This window comes from Channa argus, chromosome 13, assembly GCF_033026475.1.
Source record: "Channa argus isolate prfri chromosome 13, Channa argus male v1.0, whole genome shotgun sequence".
In the NCBI taxonomy this organism is placed as follows: Eukaryota; Metazoa; Chordata; class Actinopteri; order Anabantiformes; family Channidae; genus Channa; species Channa argus.
In genome coordinates, this window is record NC_090209.1 from 16,170,063 (window position 1) to 16,196,329 (window position 26,267).

The window sequence follows — 26,267 nt, forward strand, 5'->3', positions numbered from 1 at the left end:
GAGAAATACACATTTGTGTTTATCATCTGATGTCTGATGCGAACATTCCTTGGCACATAATAACTTTCTGTTATGGCAAAGAACAGATTTCATTCAAACCATAGCTTCCTGCTCTAAATTATAATGAGCGTGGATACAAAATCAAACCCCTGAGCATCAGGGTGTCTTGGTGCTTCAACTTACGTGGCTTTTTTGTGGTGACATTGATTGCAGGGAGGAAGGGGCCGGTGCCAGCAGTGTTGAAGGCGCTGACTGTCAGGAAATACTGTGTGTTTCCTGCCAAGCCACTCACTGTGACTGAAGTTTGATTCCAAGGCACCCTAACCTTTCCCATGGTCTCTGGTTTAGTGTCATCTTCCCAGTAAACCACCTTGAGACAGAGTGACAGAGAGCATGTCATCTGTGATTTAACCGTGATAAATGGGTTGGAGGCGGAGCAAAATGTGTAGACCTGTAGCATGCATCACATGTAGCACAACAAAGCATCTGTAGCTGTTTCTGAAGTCTTGAGAGAAGTGTGGTGTTGTTAAAGTTATGCCTTTGTTTGGATCCTCTGAAGAGAGATCATAGTTTTCTCTTAACGTTTCAGCAGGATACTTGATCTGACAAAGACGGTTAATGTAATTTTACAGCCCCTACAGGCGTTTCACTATCATGCAGATAATCCTGGAAGAGTGGCACAATAGGGCAGAAATTAAGGATGATTCAGGTTAACTGACTCAATAATAATTAGATCATTAAAATGTCAAATAGAAATGTAAAAACTGTCAATTATGATCTCCCAGAGTCCATTTCGATGTCTTTAAAATTTGCAATTGTGCAATTTGTGTAAAATCTGGTAGTAGTTAAATGACACTGATATAAAATAGCAAAGCAGCAAATTTCCAGGAAGAGGGAGAGGTGGCACGGACTCCGAGGAGGTTTTGCATTTTTGCTTGATATTAAAACAATGCATCAATTATAAAAATTAACAACCAAGAGTTTTGCTTGCTTGACTAATGGATTTATTGCATAATCATTTCAGCACTACAGTACACCAATCTATGTTGCATAATGTAACTTTTCTCTAATGAAAATCCGACTAATTAAACTATGCATTGCAATGGTAATGTTACACAATAAGCTACAAGTAAAGTTGCCCATCATAAAAGTCTCTATTTTGTTACAGTTTGTTCCTCTGAAAATAAGTTATTGCCAATAGACGTCTATCCCCAACTCATCCATCACTACTCAGCGTTTGCTGATGGTGACATCACTCAGACATCACTCAATCGCTTCTTTCCCAGATGGAAATACTTAAACATTTTTGATCTTATTGAGGAAAAGTGTAACAGCGTCTTACATCGTCAAAATCTCACATCTTGATCCTTTGATCACTCTGATTATTCGGCTAGAAGCACGCACACGAGGCAGTCAGGCTGTCCCACTTTTTGATGAGAAGACAGAGCACAATCAACAGCTTTACCTTTAAAATATAATAGTTTAATGCTCCTGTTTTACTTAGTGAACAATGAAAAGACAAAAGATCCATTCCCATGGTGCTGCCATTTTATTAAAGTATGTTTTAGTATAATTGTTCTCGATGCACTGACATGAGGTCTGGTAAAGTAAAGACTATTACGAATGTCTGTATCACGATATCCCACAACTCACAATAACGTGAAAAGGTTTATGGGCAGGCAATTTTCTTTTGTTCGCTTAAAACCCTTTGACATATTTTCTGTCACACTGGTACAAAGAACTGTATAATTTGGGCTATAACAGTTGCACAGCTGAAACAGTCATTTCCATGGCGACGCACAGTTTGGAAGTGATGGCTTTGGTGAAACACGGGTGATGACAAGCATTTGGATTGTTTGTTTGTGTTGTGTTTCTATTTCCATTTAAAAAAGTAAAATGTACCTCATAGCCCAGAACCCTTTCAGGGGTGAAGGACAGAGCCTGCCAATTCACCTCAATCTCAGAGGCAAAGACACTTCTGGCCCAAACTCCTGCTGGCATCCCACTTGGCTCTGAAAACAGACAACAGGAGACTGAGCACTGCTGCCTTCCTCCAACAGCTAAGAGACAAGCACAACAAATCTCTTCGAATTTTTACATTTATTACTGTGCGGTATTCTTGTTGATCTCTACTTGGGTGAATCATCACACACAGGTGCTACTGGTAAATAGACTAACACTACACTACAGACTGACCCCCTTTCAGCATGCTGAGAGGTAGCATAGATCTAAATGCCAACTGCTTTTCACTTTGGCATAGCCATTCAAAGGAGTGGTGATATTTAGAAGCAATCTGTGTATTCTTACATAAATGTGCAGCATTTTGTCCTAGTTTTTGACTGGTAAAAAGATTTCTACAGATTTATTTTCCTGCATGTCTCTTTATTCATTGAGCGCTTTCATCCCAGTAGATGCAGCAAAACCACTTTCATGATCTTTAGCCTTTTAAAAACAGAAAAAGCTTTGTAGCCCCCCCCCCACGTTCGTTTCCTTACCTATCTCTGCAGAGTAGATGGTAACCACGGGGCTGAAGGGACCCTGTCCTTTGCTGTTGTAAGTGCCCACTTTGACATGAAATGGCGAGAAGGGGGCTATGCTGTCGTTGCGGTACACATACCGTGATGCACCGGGGGCAGAGGTGGCCACGTGAGTCCAGCTAACTTCTCCAAAGGCGCGGAAAGCAATGATATAACCAAAGCTCTCACCATTCTGCAGTTCTTCGGGGACAGGCTGAGAGTGAAACACAAAACTATAGTGATATTAAAACATATACAAACCACTCACGTTCCCCCCACGCTGGGCTGAGACAATCACCACCCACTCTTATGATGCCAAAAGAAGTGCATGACCCACAAATTGCTTTTGTGACCCACCTGACAAAATAAAATGAGCGGTAAAATGCCATTTAAAAAAATCTAAGCTCATTACGGAATACCCATGAAGCTTTTAAAATGAAAATGTATTTCTGCATTTAATGAAATGAGAAAACTCGAGTAACAAGATAGCTTTAGCCACATAATGACTTCTTTAATATCCACATTATTTTTCAGCCACCCGACCGGCTAAATTGCTGGATTTGAACATTGCAGATTGGCCGAACACCAGTAATTCACTACAGATCCAAGCCTCATAAATGACAATAACTGTGAAAATCAGTGTTCCGCGTGTATATACATTGCTGCTGCCTTACATGCAGACTCTTTAAATAATAAATTATGATGACTACAGCGCCAGACTTCAATTTACCCCAAATTTATGACACCCACAAGCCAAGCAGAGCAGGAGCCTTGATTAAGCGAGAACTATTAAGCACCTTAGTCAAGAATAAAAAAGACTAACTGCAAGCACTTTGAAACCAGACTGGAACATATGACTGATGACTTACCTCCCATGTGATGACCAGTTCAGATCTACTTCCACCTCCTCCACCCACGTCACCTGGTGCTGCATCAGGAACTGCACAACACAAATGTTATTCACACCTCCATATAGGAAACATTTTTGGCTTCATAAAATTACACTTCAAAAGAAAACGTAGCACAACTACAATGTGAATTTCTTTTATTTAAACTTGATTTGTGGAAAAAAAAGAGAATGGAATTTACTGTACCTGCATCTTCTGTCCTGGTCTTGACAGACACAGGGCTGGGTTCCCCAACACCAACACTGTTTCTGGCCAAAACCCGAAACTCATACTCCACCCAGGCATTGAGATCCACCACAGTCGCTGTCAGTGTGTTCCCACCGATTACTTCAGGTACTAGACAAAAATACAGTACATACATAAGCCCCTATAAACAAAGGGAACAGCTGTACAATGTGGCCACTTACTGTGGAGTAAATGAACATGAATAGTTTTGCAGCAAACACAGCGATCTGCAACATCTTCTGGTATACTAACACCGAGGGTGTTAGTTGTGTGATCTCTGTCTTTTAAAAACCGTTGCTTGTGGCTGCTAAAAATTATGCTAATGAGAGCAGTGAGACCTGACTACAACAGTAAGGTTGTGGGCTGGGAATCCAAAACGATGACTTGAAATAAGAAAAAAAGGCTCCTAAGAGCAAAGAACTACAGGGTTGGATGAAAATGAACTGTCATCCAATCTTTTGTTAATATAAGTATATTGATTATAGCAGCTTTACCTCAATAACATGTGTTATATTATGATATTATTTATTTTGTGGATAGGTTGTGTGCACTATTGAGTGCATTTGTTTATTTATATGAATTTTGTCACATGTGTGAATGTATTCATAACATGTTGATGACTGTTTGGGGAGGGATACCAGGTAGGCCAGCTAAACTTTTCTGCTGACAAATGAGCGGTGTGTTTATCAAATACATTTATAAATTGAAAACTACACTTAATTACAATCAATTTATTATACATACCTATTTGTCCAAATGCATTTCGAAATACCTAATACTAATTAACCATCATAGGATCTGTACCAGATGTAATTTAAACTTCACTCAAGCAGATGTAAAGAACTTGGCTTTGACCAAGCCAAATGTAGAGGTTGTTAAAGAGATGAGATCGTGTAAAAGCAGCAAGAATGACCTCTATATCTCCTGAGTAAGACCCTATACTCATCCCATTTCCCTTCGTTCTGTAGCTGACCCTACACTCTGAACTCTTTGCTTAAGGGGGATGAGAAAAAAGAGAATCTCCCTGTGGGGATCCATGAATGATCTGAATAATATCACATGTGCTATGAGATGGAAATGTATCTTTAAGTGGTGCCCACCTGTGTTAACCCTCTGCCAGCCCACAGTGAAGGGAGTTCGGGTCTGGATGAGATAATTGGTTATGGGGCTGCCGTTGTCTCTGCCGTGGCTCCAGGCCAACTGGGCTGTACTGTCTGTAACTTCTTCCACCGTTACAGAGTCTGGTGGGCTGGGGGGGCCTTGCTCCATCACAGGAAAACAAGTTGTCACTGATTAAGGCCGGATGGCAGAAAACATTATGTCTTATGTGATCTTCTTTTGTGACCACGAGTCATAGGGATAAACACTGTGAGCTATACACACATACAAATATTACAGAATGTGGATGTAAATGTGTGTACGCTCACATTCAGGAAGAAAAACATGACCAGAACATACATCTGCATTAAAACGTGCACCTAAATGTGCTGGACGTGGCTAGGTCCAGGAAGTCACATTAAAAGGTAAAAGACTAAAAGACTAATATGGCCTTGTAGCCCAGAAGTAACTTTGTTTTATCATTGTTTTCACTATCTCACCAATTAAGAAGTGAAATGTTTTACTTCAGCCTCATCTACTGTTTCCTGTTCTAATGAATGCGTTGCCTCATCAGAAATAATAGACCACTAGAGAGCAGTGAAACAGACCGCAGAATAAAAACGCCTCTGCACTCGGTCCTTGCCTGCTCTGAAGTCGTTTCTAAAATAAATATTCGATAAAACATTTAATCATTTTTTAATAAACAATCAATATGTGTTTATGGTTCATCTGGTATGTACATGCTATATGTACTAATGCATGCAAGTATGTATAAATATTTAGCAGAATGCCTTTGAAATTTATGCTAAACGAGTAACTGCTGTACTAAAATATTTATTATACAAGACCCTTGAACGTGTGGCCCACATACATTTGGCCTCAAGGCCTTGGCTTTAGAGATATTGATCATTCTAAAACTCATTAGCAGCTCCTGAAAAAAAACTCTAATACACTGGCCTCATAAATAAATATTAATGGACCACATAATCAAGGATCAATTCCTTATTCTCTTAATTATATTTCACTGGCTGAGCCTGTCAGTGTCTTGAGGGTGTTCAAATAAGCTGTTAGTAATACAGACAGACAGTCTGGGCTTTTATTGTGAAGTTGGCACAGGGCAATTCCTTGTCTGGCTGTAATGTAAATAATTATAGACATGGTAATATTATCTTAACCTGCACTGAATATTACCCAGATTTATAAAGTGTGCTGTCAAAAGCACATGTCAAAAGTGAACTACGTAACAATCTGTAAAAAACCTGGGAAATAATAAAGAAAAGCCCGTAGTTGCACAGAGTTGTATTGACTGCTGTGAGGTACACTTCCCTACTGTCCTCTAGGATGATGATGATGAAGATGATGACGCACCTGTCAAACAAGCACAAGTGTTCACCAAGTGGTTTGGATGCTAATGACTATCATGTTATCCATCTAACATGACCTTCTACATAACCACCACCACCCTGTGGAGTGTTTGTGAGACGTCATGAAGTGGCATCTAAAACATTTTCCACTGGCATTGAAAAAAAAAAACAAGAACCGAGATGATCACTCAAGAGTCTTTGTCTCAGAAGCGATTATCATTGACCTTCAGTACCGCGAGATGAGTGGAGCGAACCAGGATGGAAAACAGCCCCCTGTCAATTACTGAGTGACTGTCACTGGCTAATATCACATGATTGCTGTAATGGGTCTATTGCCAATAACACAAATATAACACCAATTGCTACAACTATAGCTGTGATCATAAGTCCATACACAGTATGTTGCTGTTATCACACTCGCTCCACCTAAAACCATAATCAGGCTGGCATAATTAATATCACAGTTAAAGGAATCCTGCAACTATTCACATTGTTGTCAAACATCAGAAATGCACTTTACTTAGCAAAGACAAATGAGGGAGGTTAGGTTTAGTGCCCCTGTTGTTGAGGATTACAAAAGAGCTCCAGTGAAAACAGCCTGATCTGTGGGTTATCAATGCGGACAGTGACATGGGCCCTCTCTCTGAAAACACCTGTTTCTATCGCTGCTGGAAAAAAATAAAGTGGACCTACACAATTTAAGCACAATTTTTTCAAAAAAAAAAAAAAAAAAAAAAAAAAAATATATATATATATATATATATATATATATATATATATATATATATATATATATATATATATATATATATATATATATATATATATATATATATATATATATATATATATATATATATTACTTCTATTCCAGTACTCACAGAACATGTACTCAGAGGGAAGTATTTTTCTCCAAACAATTTATCTGGCAGTTTAAATCACTTCACAGAGTAAAGCTTAGTGTTAAGATATCAGTTTATAAAATACATCACACTGTTGAAGATTAAACCAGTTTTCCCATTTTTTTGGTGTATTACAGATATAGATACAGCAGATGAATGAGTGTGATTGATAAAGTTTAAGAGATAAACCTAAAATAAATAAATAAATAAATAAATAAATGTTTAGGCAGCAGAAGTTTCAAATATGGGAATCACATAACAAAACTATCCACCAGTTAATAAAGTAACTAGACTTCAACCAGCTACAGGAGTAAAATGATTTGTATGGATTAACACATCAGTATTAATGTACGCTGTTGTGTGCAGAATTTAACCTGTAATGGAGTAATTTTATGTTGTAACTCTACATGATTCGATACCACTGGGTGGTTCATATATTACATGTGCTTAGCATAATGTTGCAAATTGTTCATAACTGTTACATATGTCCTTAATGGGTCACAGGTAGAGTGGGTTTTCAAACAGTAATAATGACTGCCGGGGTACCAGATTAGAAAAAACAATTCAAATTGGCATATGACCACCGTCAGTTGGTAAGAGATCTGCTGTTGTGATCAAGCAAAGCCCCTCTTTGCCCTCCGTGACTTGTTTTCTTTCCAGCTTCGTGCTTTGCCTCCCAACATTTCAAGCCATTTGATCCAAGCAATGAGACATCCATGACAGCTGCCGTGAGGAGGAAGTGTAAATAATGCACAATCTGAGTCACAGACAAGTTTTTTCTCCAGCCAATACCAGGCCAATCCATTTCCATGGCCTCGATGAGGCTTGTTCTTAAGAAACAGCCTTATTTCCACTTAGTCCTCAGCTATTTGGAGAGATGTGCTTATTAATGGCATTTGCCTAGACGATCTTCAACATGCCAAATTGAAATACTGGTGGGTATCCTTACAAGATAAAGATATGGATCCAACCTTTTCAAATCCTGACACCAAAGTCATCCCTCACCTCATCTGACATTTAGCATATTTGCGTAGTGTCAATTTGCAGGGCTATTTGGTGTAATAATGATACCAGAAACATCCCTCTTCTCAGTATTTCCACCATACAAACCTAACACTCCCTAAAACATTCAACAAAAGTTGTTCTACTTTTTTCTGCCTATGTAGCTCGGACATCTGTGTCTCTCTGGAGCTATACACACTGCATGAGTGAGCACAGAGGGGCAACTAAACATCCGACTGTCAAGTACATTGCAACAACTGTGAAAATTGACTTTAATGAGGAAAAAGAAATCCATTCCAAAAAACTTCATACAAAAAACTTCTGATACTCCTGTGATATCACACATTTTTGTCAAGTTTACTTTCACATGAATCCTTCAATGCAATATAACCAAAAAGCAAGCGTCGACTATTTGGTGTAATCAAGCAGCCACGGCTAGAAACAAGTAGAATATACAATTGTTGATTTGGATGATATCCTGAGTGATTTTGATGGGGATATGGATATCTTGGTTGAAGGGCAATCACAGAGTATCAAAAAACCCATTTGCCTTTAAAAACCTGAACATTACACGCCCCAAAAGTCAGCATTGTCTTATTATCTGCAAACACATCCATATTTTGTCAAAAAACAAGTCTCCATCGCAGCTTTGTTTGGTTACTCTAGAGACCACAAACAGGTTTCACTATTGAGGGTTGTTTTAAAGCTTTAGAGTAAGAGAAACCCGAAAACACAATTCTGATCATACACCCTTATTTAATTAGTGACTGTCGTGCAGTAAGAACGTTTTCTTACCTTTCACAATCAATATAGCCACGGCCGACAGGCTCTCCACGTCTGTGTCCACCACACATATATATTTACCAGCATGGTAAAGCTGAATGTTCCTGATCATCAGATCTCCTGCTGTTCTCTACCAAGGAGGAAAGAAAGCTTTATGTAGCATGAAAGATAACAGACCTTGTGACAGCTTATTAAAGAATGAAGTGAAGCATACATAAGGTGCAGTAAATAGTGGTGCCAAATATGCTTGCAGATCCTGCAGTTACTTAGCTAGGACTCCACAGAGCAGACCGGGCCTTTTTTACACCTAAGATATTTTAAACACATCTTTTGACACTTACTGCAATCAAAACCATAAAGGCAAACACAGTGAAAAATGATGAAAAGGTTCAAGCTTAGTAGTCACAGAATGTATATGCAGCAAATGGATGACCTTGTGTATGACAAGGTATTGGCTATCTTGCTTGCATTTTGCAGAGGTCATCACAGTGACCTTCAAGATCTAGTACAGGGAACTACATAAATAAGCTATTACTACTGAGTTCAGCAGGCAGTTGTTGCAGAGGAAAAGAGGCTGCCTAGATCCTCATCTGAGAGGATACCCGTAAGCAGCAAATAGTAAATTAGTGGTGAATTCGTTCTCTTGGCATTGGCAGGAAAATGTGGCAGCGGAGCCAACATGGTTTAATTATGGAAATTAAATTCCTTGAAGCAGCAAAGTTAAGTTGATAATCTCTTTGGACTGGGGACATTCTAGCTTCTGGGGAAAGAGTTTCTTTTCCGATAAGAACATTGTCAGTCAAACACACACAGGAAGAATGGGTAATCTCGAAGGGTGTGAGGGTTTTCCTGGAAGTGTTTTGTCATTTGGGGTTCTGCCATGCCTTCATTCCTTTAAAAGACGCCTCTAATGACGTGTATCCTCTTTCTGTTACGTGGAGCTGTGCAGCAGGCTATGTCAAAGTAGGATTTGAAAAGAATTCAAGGCTAGCCAAAGTATTAAAATATAGATTAATTCAGAAAGCTGGGCTTGAGTAGAAGAACCGCACTCAAAAAGATGAAAACCTGTCACAATGGCTGAGCAACTAACACATGATGATTTTTGTGTAGAACAGTATTTTTACATAGCAGTCGCCATGTTTCCTTTCACATATGTACAATTGCAATCTTAAAGAGAATGATCTAATACCCCTTCCTAACAAAGATTTCCACAGCGTTTTATGCCTTGAAGGAGACTGTGAGAATAAAAAAAGCATGGTATCACACCAATTGCAGCAAAACTGCCCGCAGTAAATCTCTTTAAGGAATACCAAGATGTCAAACCACAAGCTGTCCTTTTTAACTAATGGCACAGATGAAGTGAAGCAATATGGGAAGAACTGCCAACAGTAAGAAGTAGTATGGCTAGGGGGCACTCACCCCACCCACTAGCTCAAAATGACCATCTCCCTTGGCGATGAGTTGTCCGTTGAAGGCCCAAGAGAAAGAAACATCAAGGACAGGGTCACTGGCGACCTGACAGGGTAACACGATACTCTCGCCCACAATGATCTCCATGTCCACTGGCCCCTGGATGATCCTGGTTGCATCTGCCCCATAAAAAAAAAAAAAAAAACTCTGTGAGAGCGAGTCATTTCTGATAGGGCATTTTATTACCAGGAGACAAGTAGCTCTTTTACTGAGATAGAAGCACAGTAGTGATATGACATTTGCTGGAACTTCAAAACGTGCTCTGTAATACACTAAGTCAAAGGCATTGGGGTATTATCTCTATAAAGGAAGGTTTCACAAACACCTTAGTGGAATAATGTGATAACATGCAGCCTGCCACCACTAAAATGGCCTAATACTCCAGACTGACACAGCTAAAATAATCTTCTGAAATCCTAATAGCTCCATGGATCAGATAAAACCTCATGTAATGCGTTGCTCTTTACATCCTGAACAAAAACAAGGGCCAATGTTTCAAAGTCTTCTAAAACAATCACTAGACTTAGACTGCTTTCCTTCTGAAACGCAAGATAATAAATCAGTGGGAATCAAATGAAGAAGGTACAACACAAAGGAAGAGGATTTGTTCTTTCATATCTAACCTTATTTAGACTGTATTCTCAGTACTTAAGCTAGAAATAATCAGTGTTCAGGTCATGGCTCTGTGTCACTGACTGCATTAGGGCCTTAGAAAATCCAGTATGAAAAAAAAACTGTCCTTGTTTCAGTGGCAGACAATAGCATTCAGCACATTAATAAAACCAAGAAGAATCCCAGAGAACGCTCAGCTGCCACTCCACTGGAAACACGCTTGTCAACAACAGCATCTGTAACACCTCCTCGCTAATGCTTTCATTGCTTCCACTCGAGGCACTTCTCATTTGTTGCAGTGGAGCGGTTGTTTCAACTGGTTTGAGGAAAATAATGACTGAGTATTTTCTCAAACACCTTCCAACTGCATTACTGCAGCCAATGCAAAATGCAGCTGGACAAAAGACCTCCACAAAATTAAAGAGAAACACAGGACATTTTTGCAAGTTGCAGTTGAGCTTTGAAAAAAATATATATCTAAAATTTATTTAATTATGTATAGACTCTATGTTTAGCCCTTCAAGGGTACTAAACATTTTTACACTACAGAAAGTTTGTTTACGTTTTCCACCCACCAGTTATTGACCGAAGTCCTCGCGGTACAGTGGCTCTCTCCTGTGTTAATCCATACTGAGCAGTAAATTCTGCTTACTAAGTGGAGTGTACAAACATTGTGCTATTTAACAGCAGGGCTTACCGGTAACAAGGAGCCTTCCAGTTGTACTCGACATGCCGAATCTATTCCTAGCGAAGCACGTATAGCTGCCTGCATCAGACTTGCTCACATTGGCAAGCCTCAGTGTTCCATCTGGAGAAAGTGTGATCCTATAGGACCGTACAAACAAACACAGCCATTTCCAATCCAACTTCCAAGAACAAAATATCATTTTATCATGATTCTGGATTTGTCTACATGCCAATATCCTACATGACTTCTACAACTTAGGCAGTTTGTGTAGTGAGTTTTGTAGTGTCTTAGTCAATTTCATGAAACACGGCACAGAAACTGCACAGTTGGTTTAAATAATAAATGTGCTCTGATAACATCAGGAAAAAAAAAGAATTGTTGATGTGCGCACATTACATCAATATTTTCTCAGTACTTTAATTATTTTTATGCAATGGCATCATAAAACCTTTACAGCTTCTTTTAGTTCAGTTTATACCTTTCGTTGGTGTGGATTGGCAGGTTTCCTTTTTTCCACAAAATGCTGGCCATAGGATAGGCCTGTGGTTTACACTCTAAAGTCACTGTAGTTCCTGCCTTTGCTTTGAGCAAAGCTCTGAGGATGTTTCCTGTGAAGTCGGGAGGAGAGGCTGATGGGAAACAGAAAAGTGAATTTAGAACAACACCGCAGCAAATCTCACAGGGCATGCTTCAGTTTGATCCTTAAGAATCATCAAGTTATACGTAATGGACACAGACATTTTAAACACTGTAATGGAACTTAAATAGATATGAAATTGAAACCACTGCTGAGGAGTTTTACATTTTCAATGTGTTCATTTTAAGACAAAATACAACTTTTAGTAGCTTTAAATTATTATGTTTAACTGGGAATTCTGTATCTGTCACCTCATGCACACGATGACAACAAAGTAAATCAGAGTCTTAAAAAAAAGGAAAAATATTATATTAAATGTGTTTGACCCCAAAAAACCATCCCAACTGACCCCATTATCCATTAATCCAGACAACCTTTAAGGATGACAGTAAGATGACCTTTAAGAATTTTTTTGGCAGCCATGATTTCATGAATTAAGGGAGAGATAAATGCCATCCTACCTAAAACCATTAGTTCTGCAGCAAAATATATAACACCGTGTTTATTCTCAGCCACACACTGGTACATGCCGGCATCAGACAGTGTCAGCACTGACACTGACAGGACTCCGTCCTCCACATGGATCCTCTCCTATAAAGAAAAGGAAGGGAGAAGGCAATTATTGCTCCAGACTTAAAGGTAGCACTTGCTTTACTCAGTGCGCTCTGGCAAAGCTCAATAAGCATCAGATTGGGTTAGAGGTACTGCCAACAGGCGCAGATCAAATCAGGGTTATCTTGCAAAGAATGAATCAGAACACAGAACACATTTTTGTTTCTCCAATTATAGCTGGGCCTGTTCATGCAATTGAGGAAACTAGTCTTTATAGTTTCCTAGTTAGTCATATTTCCAGCTGTTTTTAAGAGTTAACCCTGTAGACATTTAATTTAGACTTTATATACATTGTCAATAATTTTTTAGAGATGATGTAGCCCAAATAGATTTAGTCGAAGATGTTGCATTTAGGCTTCTTGCATCAGAAACGTATGTATGTAGGCAAAACATTATCCACCCTTTTATTGTTTCCGTTTTGTGGGTGAGGATGAGGCTATTACAGTCATTGTCAGAAACCCTTTGGTTAAAAACTTTACACATTATTCTTATCATAAATAGTATAATGCATACCTAAAGCTGAAATTAGAAATTAAACTGATTACTCTACCTCTTAATGATAAAATTATGAGTAATGCTATAAACCTGGGAGCCGTGAAAATAATTAAACAGAACTTTTAAATTACATTACTGAATAACATCAGTGTTTTTAAACTTGTTTCTTATGGTTCATATTTGGATAGTACATGTACATGTACATAAATGCCACTTAACTTCCCTATATCAAAATATCTCCCAACTTTTAGCTGAAAAATGCCTCCAGATGACATCACTTGGGGAACCTTCAGTTCATATTATTATAATTATCTTGTTGCTCACACTATGGAGTTTCTAATCATGGTCAACCTGCTTTTCCGGAGCTCCACCAGATGACATCATCTGAACTCGTAATGATGAAAGCTCCTCTGGGTGATTTCATCTGGAGGAGTTTTTCAGCTAGAACTGGAGAAATATCTTGATATAGGGAAGTCAGGGTGAAGTTTAAGCATTAATGCACATTTACACCCTAAACTTAACAAAATATTTAACAGTAGATTAAACCCCATTGTCTTTAAATCTAGAGGCGCTTAAACATGCAGAATGAATAATGAAAAACAACCACTGAAATAGAGCAATCTCCCGGGGACTACACTGATCCACTCTCTAAGACTGTGTAATCTGCAGAGGTAGAGCAGAATAAGAGACAGTTACATTCATGTCTCATCACTGGCACATCTCAGCAAGATGTTTACACTCTCTTCTCATCTCACTCTGAATTGCACTTGGAAAAACAGCAATGTGTTTGACACTAGGTTCTCTTAAATGAAAGGATGAGCAGGAGCTGAAAATTAAGTCTTTAAAATGAAACACTGGTAGGTGGCAGGCGACAGGCAGTAATTTACCTCTGAGAGAAGCTGCTGGCCGTTCTTCAGCCATGTGTAGGAGGGTTTGGGCTTGCCATTGGCTCGACATTCCCAGTACAGTCTCTCCTCTATGGCCAAGGCTGTGTCCTTCATGGTTTGAATCCACTGAGGCTTGGCTGAGGACACAGAAATATCCTCTGGTGAAATATCACACAAAAACCAGCAGGGCAGATTTCAGAAGAGCAGAATTATCCCATTAAGTGTTGCAGAACCCAAAATAGTTAAAAGGAAAACATGTAAATATGGACAGTAGCTCAAATCATTAGAAAGTGTTAAGATAGAGGCTTTTGTTGTAAATAGGACAGAGGAGAGATAAGCATATGTGAAGTATCAGTCAGTTTCATCACTTATAAGTGTCAACTGCCTGTCGCAACCCAAGATTAGCAAGAAACACCGTGCCACAAAGCTTTCGTGGAAGGTGAAGTTCACCCAGCATCTCTGCTCACCCCAACATGCCACCTTCATTCAGTGTATACTAAACATCACCAATGTCTGTTTCCTCCCAACACACAACTCCCTGTATACTATTTCTTCCTTATTTAAAGCTTTTCAGGGATTTTCCGCTGCAAAGACTTGTGCCTGTGATAAGCACAAATCAATTCACAAGCACTGTACATACTGCCTATTCCAATTTTAAAAGTGTCATTTTCCCTCTCGCACAAATTCATGGGAAAACACAGCAGCAGCAGCACGCCAAGAACTCACAATGTAATAACTGCAGTAAAATTAAAACCAACAGAGCTGCATAATATGGGAGAATATAATGAATTTTCCAACTATGCATATAACAAATAGCTGTTTAAATGATTTCAATTATCGAATCACCGAAAATCAATTCTTAACCTTACAACAAATAACCAATTAATTTAATGTTTCATACAATTCAGAACAGGGTGGAAGGAATTTTTATCTTACGTCAATATCTTGATAATTGCACACTTATTGACTGTTTTGTGTTGTTTCAGCAAACCAAATACCGGTTTTGTACCATAAAAGGCCAGTCGACCAGTGGCTGTGTTCTTCCCCATCTTGTTCTCAGCTACACACTCGTATCCTCCAGTATCATCCTGCTGGAAGCTTGGAATCTCCAGCACAGCATTTGAGTACTTCATTTTGACTTTGCTGGGGAATGGAACACCGTTAGCCCTCTTCCAGGTGATCTCTGGGACAGGGCTTGAAGAGAAAAAAAATAAGCAAACAACTTCCTTTGAATTTTAAGATTGCAGCTCAGGTTACGGGGGCCTGTGATAATCCTGCAATACAATGTCTATTGGAGCTTAAAGCCTATTCACTGCATTGTTTTTGGATGAGTGGTTTAGAGTTAAGCCAATCCAACACCAAAAGTGCAGCCTCAAATGGCTTTCAGACCAATCGTGGCTTGATGCCACACTCACAGAAATATACTGTAGTTGCCACTGTAAGTTTAGGACATATTAATATGGAGGTTTCTCATCTGCAATGAAAGACAGCGGAAGATTTGAAAACATGCTTCAAGGAATTCAGCTTACTTGCCAAGGGCGAAACACTCCAGCGTAACTGTTGATCCTTTTGCAGCAGGTACATTGTCAGGGAAATTAACTTCTATTTTTGGCTCGTATTCACCCATCACTCCTAAGAAGAGTAAGCACAAGAACTTGCTCAGTCTTCCATTATTCATGACTTACAAGCAATATGGCTTGCATTATGGGCCAAACAACAGCACTGAAAAACTAACAGAGGAGAACTAAAAGACACATGAGCAAACATTCTCTCACGGGTAAACTCAAATTGGTACATCACTTAAGTGTGCAGTCACCAGAGCGCAGTGAAATACCAGCCAAGAATAACGTAAGTCTCTTCTTGCTGGAATACACATAGCATATTCAAAAACCTCAGCTAGTAGTCTGTTTATCCATTATTTTAAAGCTTGAGTGGGCAGTTCCCAACCTCTGGTGTTTTATTGTTTACATCAGTACCCAGGGAAAACAGTCAAGACCCAGATCAGCAAGTAATGTGATGGGATTTAAATATATGCAGCTACATGTGCAGTACACTGAGTGGAAACTAACTGTTTGAGCCTCCAGAACACTCAATGTAATGGTCCAATGACGTATGGCTTATGTTTAATTCATTTTGAAGCCAATCTTTATGCACTCTTTCTATGAACGCATAACAGAGAATAGAACAACAGACCACCTAGAACCGGCTTGAGAATTCATGCAAAAGCACAGGAAAAGCTTTTAAAGGGAATGTAAACGATAAGAAAGCTAAGTCAGCAAAGAAGAGATTCGGGTGCTTTGTTTGTTCGCCTACATTAAAGAGCCACTATTTATTTGGAAGCATTAGCACTCGGTGAGTCGACTGTAGCGCAGCTCGACAGGACAAAGGACAATTAGACTAGTATGATGATTAAAGGCACCTTAAAAGGCACGATCCTTAAAACATGGCTGAAAGGCGTACTTGTCACACTGTGCCCAGAAGCTGTGTCTTACCATCTGTCCTGAGTATCAGAGACGTAGGTGAGCTGTGAACTTTGCCCTTCGTGATGCTGTTCATTACTACACAAGTGTAGTTACCCACATCAGAGGGCTCCACCTTGGAGATGTAAAGGTTTCCTGTCTGCTGGGAGACGAAACGCCGATTGTCTTGCTGAACAAAATATGGGTACTCATTGAAGACCCATGCATAAGTAAGGTCTGGAAAACAAACAAGCCCATTATAAATAATAAATTATATATAATATTAAATGTTACGGAGAGAATTACCATAATTATCACAGGGCTAGTAAATTGTGAAACGTTTGTGCTTTAAGTTTATCAGATTCGTCAGAAGTGCTCATGGGAACTTTAAAAAACTGCAGTTTTGGAGGTTAAGATGAAGGCTAAAGAGTGTACCTCCTGAGGAAGTGGGTGTTCCACAAAGTAACACCACTCCTTGTCCCTCTCGCACTGACACTGCACTTCTGGTGTGGACTTTGAAATGATCTAAGTCTGAGGGGGGAAAGAAATGAAAAGAGAAATCACCACAGGATCTTACATTGCTGAGCGGAAAAGAACTGAGTAAAAGCTTTCAGCAAAACACTGACACAAGCCTAGAAGAACATTGTCATGAGAATTGCACATCTACAATGCCAAAGAAAGAGGAAGAGGGAGACAGATGAGAGCTTGTTTTAAGAGCTATTATAAAGTAGTGGATGAAATACGGTGCAGAACTCTCAACCCTGGACCTAAAGTGAGAGCGGAAATAGCTTGAAAAACACACAAGCGCATTATGTTCGAATCCAAACACAAGTCAAGACACAAAAAGTAAAAGTTAATAATACTTAAAAATAAATTTTTCTTTTAAAATATAATATGGAAACTTTAGGTCACACACACAGATTAATATATGTTTAACTCTACTTACAATCATATTAAATATTATCTAATTGCCTCATGTCCTAACTAAATTACAGCAATAAACTGCATAAAAACCTACATTCTTGCTAACGCTGATATATTGTACTGTGGTAATAATTCAGACTTTGCTGCTATCATTTTTTTCAATGGGGTATTTTCTCATTTGAAGTAGAAAATAGCTGAATCTCTTATCTCTAAGGTGTGTAGATTATTCAGTGTAACCATGACATTATTCCTGTAAAGACTCGTTGTTAAGTTTGTTAAAATTTCATTACTCGGTTGAGCACCACAAATCTCTGCAGTGCATATCTTAAAAGCTTATCAAACCAAACCAAGAATATCTTCATGCCAGATCCCACCACCAAGTGAGGGTGTGAAAAGATGTGTTGTTGTGATCTGCATGAAAAGGACCCTTAATGAATAGTACATAAATAGTAAGTATTGAGTTCCCCACTCATCTGTGATGCATGCAGGTTTTGCCACCCAAAATGTATGATATGAAAGAAATCATATGTTACATTCTAGCTATTATTCATTTGTCTTACCTCTTATTATTAGTTTTACTACAGTATCATGTTCCACTCAGAGTAAATATTTGTTTCTTTATGCTTCAGTCTTTATTTATATATCCATCACACATGACTTACCCAGTTTGGGTGACTATTTTGCCCCGGAGTAAAGCCAAGGAAACAACAGTGATGTCGATTGAGCTCAGCAATGCAAAGTGAAGCAGTCATCTTAGCTTTCACGTATGACCACCACTGAACACAACAGTCGTATTACTTTAACATTTCATGCAGGCTCATAGCAATATTCCATTATCTGATAAATATGGCCCACCCAATTTGGTGTGCGTGCGATATTTGCTAAGTACAGTTCTGCACCACTTCACAGGAAAAAGTTAAAAACTTTGTAACTCACAGGCAAACTGCAGACTTGCTCTCCTGCTGAGGATCGCTCCTACAGTGTTGTAGGCCATGCACTGGTACATCCCCACATCCTGGTAGCGGTCCAGATTGCTGATAATGAGGTTGCCCCCAGAAAGACGCCGCCGGCGATCCAAGCCCAGATTTATGAGAGTCCCATTCAATGACCATCTGTGAGGGCACAGACACCATCAGTCCCTGGCAAAATGCACTGTCCATTTCTTCACCAACCAAGGTGGTGTGACAGGAGGTGAGTGGACAATACAGCTCACTGAAGTGACTCACTTGAAGTTAGAATAATACACTCTTTATTTTACTCTCTACACTCTAAATTCTGCTTTGTCAAGGCATTTACAGGCTCGCAGGCTGAAGTAACAAACAGCTTGAACTTCACACTTAGTATTTTTTTTCCATTAATTATTTTCCTGCTGTTTTAACTTTCCCTCCAAACAAAACTACAAAGGAAGATATTCTCTAAAGTCATACAGGGATCTTGAAAATTTCCTTGATAAATTTGGGTATTTGCATTTGAATGTCCTGTTTTATTCATTCTTGCCACTGACATTTTCATAAACTCTGTGTTTATTATAGGTAATTGCATCCTTACACATCTCTGCGTGTAATGCTTTACCAATAATTCTGCTATGGCCATTAGTCAATGTCATTTGTTTAACTTACACAATCTACTGTTATTGATAAAAGACAAACTTCTTATTTATATTGTATATTTCTGTTTTTAGTTTACTTTTCTTTAGTTTGCTCTATCACTATTTGCTTTTGCAGCTATCCTGTTTCCCCCCCACAGGGACCATTAAAGTTTAATCTCTGACTATCACGCACAAGGCTGTCGTCTGCTGTTTAAGGGAAGCAGAAGACAAAGGTTTTCGAAGCCATCCTAGATATTACCATCACTCTAACCATAATCACATCTTCTCTGTCACATTATATTTACATAATGTGACATTATTCTACTTTTGACTTCTCATTAGGACAAAACATTAGCACTTGGCAAAGGTAACAGTGGCTTGATGTAGTAAAGGATGTCATTTACACACCTTTTCAGCTTTTATTTCAGGCTTCCCACACTTAGCAGGCATGGGAATTTAAAAAAAAATACTTTGTGCAGCAGGTTCAGATTACACTATCAAATAAATTAAGCACCAAAAAGAACTCTTAAAAACATGAGGTTAATACATTGATTTTAACAAGTCTCATTATTCAGCGAGAAAAGACTTCCCTCTCTGTCACCGCGACACTCACAATCCCTTTTTAAATGCTATTCAAAAAGGGAGCATTGATGGGTTCAAGGACAGAGCACTTTTCAGGAATGTTCCATCATTTCTCTCAGAGCATAAAAAAATAACAATTTCTTTCTCTCAGCCACATTCTTCCATTCTGCTTCCCTTAAGTGGAAATGAAAGACATGAAGGCCATAATGGCAAACTTTCCAAGAGAATAAACCATTGAATGTTGATGAGTGCCTGCTGCCACATTCTAGACACTTATACTTGATAGCCGTGCCACTGTATGTATCGAGCTTAATCCTACTAGGTTTTCAGGATATAAAGTTTGAGAGACTGTACGATGAGGGTCGGATTGGCCAGTGACACAATCCTGTGTGCGTTTAGCCGTGTGTCCACTCGCATGCATTCAGCTTTTTATCTCTGAGTCACCATATTCACCTCTTTCTGACCTGCTCTGAAGTGCCTCTGCTGTTCAGTGGTGCCCTAAACATTGGGCAGATGATTGAATAGCAACTCCAAAACTGAATTACTCTGCTTGAGACTCATTTTGTAAACACATGTCTGACCATCTGAGAAACTCGAGTATTCCGGATGATCCTGCAGTAGAGAGCCACGGACTTAGGTCAAGTAAAGGTTAGACAAGTCACCTTCTGTTTAGATGTAAAAAAAACACACACAAAAAAAATAAAACATATTTGACATCGCTTTTATAACCTGCTCTGGAGAAGATCCTTTTTCTTAAATATAAGCTGCCGTTTTCTCCCATGCTGCTAGAGTTTGCATACTATGAAACTCTCATGTCTTTGTGAGTGACAGGACTTGCAGAGGGAAGGAAAAGAGAGAAAAAGAAGAATTAGGAAGGAGCAGTGTGAGCCCATTTACACTTCAAGAGAGGAGCCGGAGAGGTGCTGAGGGCATGCAGAGCCTAGCACAGTCAGCTTGACAAGATGCCACGTTAAACACGCTCATCTCACCTTTAATCAGTACATGGAAAGATCTTGTTTTAGGTGGGGAATCTGAAAAGCCTGAAATAATGAGCGTACACGGTCCACAATACTATCATTCAGCTCATCGGCGCTGGCTGTGCAGCAGTAATTCCACCGTTGAGCACCAAAGAAACTTGTAATCAATGCCTGTTGGTGCCAACTGGTGTCTAGCAACCTGCATTGCTCTCATGGCCTTTTATAAGAGAGGATCATTAAGATGCTACACGTGTGTCGCTAAGATACTATCTGGCGAGACAAGAGGCAGATTGGGGGTGTGTTAGTCAATATGAATTAGTAAAGCCATAATGATGCCAGCGTTTTAAGTGTCTTTTTGCATGGAGAAAATGAACAGCAGAGAAAAGCCCCTTTCTCTTCCACATGACATATAGAGACTTGGAATTTACCCACAATGCTCTAAATGACTGAAACAGGATTATAAATGGAAAGGAAGCAAAGCCAGAATATATGTGTCTCTGATGATGGTTGCTTACATCACTACATCATATTGGCATTAACTTTTTTTAACAGATTTATACTTGTTTATATAGTCAAATATAAATTTACTTTTTTAAATGTATTTTTTTGAAAGCTCTCAATATTAGGTTGCCTAAATATGTATTCCTATCTAATGGTTAAAACCCACCTTCATTGAATGTGCTCTTACCTGTATTGAGGAGGTGGTGCTCCCTTAGCATCACAGATCACAGTAGCTTCTTCTTCTATGGAGTCAACAGGGATGAACAAGTCACCTGGCTCCATCCTCCATCTTGGACCATGGTATGATCCACTGTCCAGACAATCTGTCAGAGAAACAGTAACAGCCTTTAGTGTAAAGACAGAAAAATGCGATTTTATTTCCCTGATTTAGTGGACGAAATCAGGCATTTGGGCTTAGCAGACAGGGTCTTTAAAATGAGAGGTGAGACATTACCAAACATGGATAGTGACTCAATACAAGACTTGAGACTTTTGAGGTAATGCTGAGTTGACATTTTCACCAATGACTAAACTCAATCAAAAGCCTAATGCCATCCCTGACACTTTTGAAAGTAAAAATGCAGATTTTTTAGTAATTAGAAATGATACATACAGATATTGTTTTGTTTGGTTTACTGGACTAAAACTTGGTCTTAAATTCCCTACTAAGCGCAGTAAATGTCTCTACATTACTTCTCAGTGAAAGCAAAGTAAAGAAGAAGATTAAGAGTGTTGTGTCTTTGTTGTGAATGGAAGTCAATACAGTGCAGTTTTCTTTTAAACCTTGGCCATCCCATCGTTTTTGACACTGACATGATTCTCAGCTCTTCAGCTATCATCCCGCAACTGTAAATGCCCAAACGTGAAAGAATCATTACTCATATAAAAGATGGTTTACCTGTCAGACAGTCGATGACTGATAACAGTAGAAGCTGTTTCCATGGCAACGTCATCTTTGGCAGCCAAGGGCAAATGAGACTTTCATCCAATAAGCTTTGAAATGGCACTGGAGAGAGAGGGAAGCTTGACCTGTCGGAATGAGAATTGTGTTGTAAAATACCAAGCTCAACAAACCCCCAGCACTTTCTTCCCACTTTCAATGTTATGTCTTTAAACCATCTTTCAGCATAAGAAAGAGCAAGTGTAAATTTTGTAGCAAAAATATAATTGGTTTAAAATAAAACAGGAGATTTTAACTAGGATTATGTCTAATTTCTTCTGTCCATCCTCACATTTCTAATCCATGAAGATCTGGGCAAAATCTTTGGTGCCATACAGTGTGACCAACTTGCACCCAGAGATGTCTGAGGGTTATACCAGAGGCATATGGGAGGAAGCCCATGCCAATCTATTAGGGGAGCGACCAACGCCTAAGCTCATCCTTCACTTTGGCGGATTCACTCTCTGGCTGCCTGAGGAGACTTGGACCTGGGAATTGGGTGCCATCCAATCAATTAGATTCACCCACAGCAGCATGTGTCTCCCCACATGCTGGGGTGAATCAAGACAGCCTGATGAGGAAGCCATTCCACCCAGGTCCATAATCAAGGGCAAGTGTCTGTCTGCTCGTAGCATGTGTTACAAATTGCAATGCACCCGCTTCTTGCAAAAGGAGACTGAGCGTGTAATGATGCAGTTATGAAATGTCAAATATACACACAAAACTGAACTGGCAATAATACACCACTTACACGTGCAGACTATATGCAGATCTGTGTACATTACTGTGCACCTAGATGAAGACATGAATGTGAATAAGATACTCTGCACGCACAGACATAAAAGACATAGTTCTTAAAGAGGTGTTCAAGGTATATTAAGGGCAGACACAGATAATAACACCAATCTGCTAAATGTCACAAAACACACACCTGTACACCAAACTCACTTTCACTTCACTTTCTATTCACGCAATGCATAAAACACCCTTCCTCCACACACACACACACACACACACACACACACACACACACTCACACACACACTCACACACACACTCACACTCTCTTTTCATTTAAGAGACATACGCTGTGATGTTTGGCTGATTTGTGGCCTAATCCTGGAGAGAGCCTGGCTCAGAACACTACTTATGGAGGGTCTAATTGTTTGTCACCTGCCTGGATGTCAAATCAGACACGTGGGGTCTCAGCCAGGATTTTCTTCTCAGCCTTTCATGTTTGCTCAGTCGTTTTTCATCCACCAAAGTCTGCAAAATTGGATTGGTACGCTTGCTCTCAAGAAGAGTCCTGCACGCCATACCTCAGCGATAGGCCCACAGTGTGCAAACTGCTGGCACTTCAGGACTGAGGATTGGTGAGTAGAAGGTACAGTGGGTATTACACTACTGTCGCCTTTGCATGTTATGGTTTGTCTTTGAAATGGGGTTTTGTCAAGTATGGCACCATGTAACAGCTGATGCCATGTGTTTCCTTTTTATATGCAGATCTAATAAATCATTTACAGCTGCAAAATACAGAGTTACAGAATTCTGTCACTGATATTACACAGAGATCACTCAGTGATTTCATACATACCCTAGAAGATTGTTCGCACACACACACGGACAAACACACACATACATGCACACAGACACCCACCCATGCACAACACACATGCTAGTCTTCAAAGAGCTGAGGACACTCATTAACATATTGCATTCCCTCGTCTTTTACCCAAAACCTTGATCTTCTGCCTAAACCTAACTATATCCATAGGTAAAAGGTGAAGGTAAAGACTAAACCAAGTCTCAACGCTCAAAACACTCTTTGAACCAAAATGTCCTCACAATAATGGTATCAAGCTACAATTTGTACATGCAACATGTCCACACACACATTCTCATCTTATACTCATGGATAATGATGCTATGATGGTGATAAAAGCTAGTGAAAAAGCTTTACAGGGTGAATCACTCTTGATCAAAAAGGGTATAAGCGCGCACACACACAAACACACAGACAAATGTATAATCACGACATCTACCACCTCCATCACACTCTGCCTGCATCCAAGTAACACGCTGGTTGAACAAATAGCCCAGCTGGAAGAGTGGGAGTGTACTTTTTAGGCCTTAACTGCATTCATCACAGATATTCCAGCTGACATTGTGGCATACCAGTATATGCAATAACCAGGTGAATTTTGCAGGGCAGAAATGGTGTGTTCATGTGTGAGTCTGCATCCTTTTCACTTGCATTTACCCAATCACCGGCACAACTCTACTCAAGGTTTGCTGAAGGTTTTTTTTTTTACCTTTGAATACATTTTGAAGAGGGTACTTAATTACACTTCAATAAATGCATGGTATCCTTCTGAAAACCAGTGCAAACACCATACATGCAAGTCCACTCAAGGCTGATTTGAGCCCTAAAATTGATGTGTGGTGGCCCTGCAGCCCATTTACACATCTCAGGTGAAACGAAGCTCTGTATGGCACCAGGCAGGACTCACAGAGGCAGTTAGAGGCTAAACTACCACATGCGACTAATGTAACTGGCCCCCTACATCTGTTTAACAAAGAAAGCCCCCGCTCAACCGATCACCAACTCCTTAAAAAAAATTAATAAATAAACAGAGAAGTGCCCTTTTTTCTGAATGCATGCCCCTCCAACATCAGACCACTGAGTGTGGAGGAATTGGCTGCAGTTGGGAGGGCACATCTCGTTGCTCAGCTTTTAAAACAATTTTTATGATTTATGTTATTAGGAATAGATGAGCCAATTGACGAAGACAGGCCGACATGTGAGCCTGTTAAGAGAGAATCGATATTTTAGCATAGGAATATTACTGTGTAAATCCTTTACATTTCTATATTTGCGCACATTCACAAGTACGAAGCGCGCTCGTGGGTTATTCTAATTCTAATTTTAATTCTGAATATTATTTAGTTGTCTTACCTCTTATCTTGAAATGTCTTGAGACCAACAGGAACCAAATCCAGCCCTTAAGGAAAAAGCGACAGACAGCTCCTCCATGGAAATCTTGTTGGGAAAATTTCGGTCAAAATCGCAAGGTCGTTCACACAGGTGAAACTGAGCCCGTGGTCAGTCAGCGATGTCGGGAATGGCAGGAGACATAAACACACGCGTTTCATATCGCTGCTCCCCCCCTTCTCCTCCACTCCCCACCGAAAAACCATACACACACGCACACACACTCGCACACAACACCCACGTTGTTTGCTGCACTGATTCACATTTGAAACATCCACAGCTATCGAGGTTCGGCCCTTGCCTGTGTTTACGCTCCAAAATCCAACACGTGTCGATGCGAAATTAGGGCTTGGAAGAAAAAAAAGAGTAAAAGCCTTGCAGGGATGATTTATTATGCGCATCAAGTCAGCTCCCCCCCCCTGTGAAGAAGAAGAAGTGGGCTGTACAGCGTCGACCAGAAGCAGCAGCGCTGGGATGGGAAGGTGCGGGAGGGAGGAAGATGCACCTGGCGGAAAACTGCGCCCCCCTGCGTCACACCACAGCATTTCGGTACAACTGGGAGCCGCTAAGGTTATCACCCATTAGAGGGGCCACCATTTATGGGTATTTTTTAAAGCCATTTCTCCAATATTTTGACGCAAGCAGATCTGTAGCGATCTTACACGCAGTCTTTAAAGGGCAGATGCAGCCAAATTGCTTGTCCACAGCAAAGGACACTAGAGTTCTATTTAAGCCTAAGCTAGACCCCCAGTGCTACTTAGATACAAACTTGTGAAAATTTGTGCGAGCATGCTGAATGATACATTTAGAGGAATATTAAAGCTGCACTGTGTGTTATTTCACCACCAGATGGCTCCTGTCAAAACTCTCACACAGTATTTTTAAAAACTGGACCTATTTAAAGATGTTTAGGAGCCACGGATGCAAATGTCCTGTTACTTTTCCAGATTGTGGGATGGTGTTTCGGCCATGTGTAGTGATCATCGGTTTTGAAATCAACAATTTAATCAGTCCAACTGTCGTGCTGCATAATTTCTCATGTTTCATTCACACCATATGTCTGTAAACGTGACCTGAAGCATGCTTTAGTTCCAAGTCTAAGTCT

At 39.7% G+C, this 26,267-nt stretch overlaps 1 protein-coding gene across 3 annotated transcripts in view; it reads right to left on the reverse strand.

The window, feature by feature from the left end:
• cntn3a.2 (contactin 3a, tandem duplicate 2) overlaps positions 1–25,654 on the reverse strand; it is a 32,012-nt gene extending 6,358 nt beyond the window's left edge. The window contains exons 1-20 of one of the 3 annotated variants that reach the window (XM_067528135.1): positions 25,127–25,654; positions 22,129–22,259; positions 21,418–21,553; positions 18,519–18,694; positions 17,094–17,189; positions 16,692–16,895; positions 15,729–15,831; positions 15,209–15,393; positions 14,200–14,336; positions 12,667–12,796; positions 12,047–12,197; positions 11,578–11,705; positions 10,218–10,387; positions 8,811–8,928; positions 4,750–4,938; positions 3,611–3,760; positions 3,386–3,456; positions 2,496–2,730; positions 1,903–2,012; positions 184–370 (exon numbers count right to left, since the gene is read on the reverse strand). In XM_067528135.1, coding sequence (XP_067384236.1) covers positions 184–370; positions 1,903–2,012; positions 2,496–2,730; positions 3,386–3,456; positions 3,611–3,760; positions 4,750–4,938; positions 8,811–8,928; positions 10,218–10,387; positions 11,578–11,705; positions 12,047–12,197; positions 12,667–12,796; positions 14,200–14,336; positions 15,209–15,393; positions 15,729–15,831; positions 16,692–16,895; positions 17,094–17,189; positions 18,519–18,694; positions 21,418–21,553; positions 22,129–22,183 — 2,731 coding nt within the window. In that variant the 5' untranslated portion in view covers positions 22,184–22,259; positions 25,127–25,654. Of the gene's footprint in view, positions 1–183; positions 371–1,902; positions 2,013–2,495; positions 2,731–3,385; positions 3,457–3,610; positions 3,761–4,749; positions 4,939–8,810; positions 8,929–10,217; positions 10,388–11,577; positions 11,706–12,046; positions 12,198–12,666; positions 12,797–14,199; positions 14,337–15,208; positions 15,394–15,728; positions 15,832–16,691; positions 16,896–17,093; positions 17,190–18,518; positions 18,695–20,481; positions 20,585–21,417; positions 21,554–22,128; positions 22,260–25,126 lie in introns of those variants that run through there. The other 2 variants (XM_067528136.1, XM_067528137.1) reach the window with 2 other exon arrangements.
• Between the last annotated feature and the right edge of the window lie 613 nt (positions 25,655–26,267).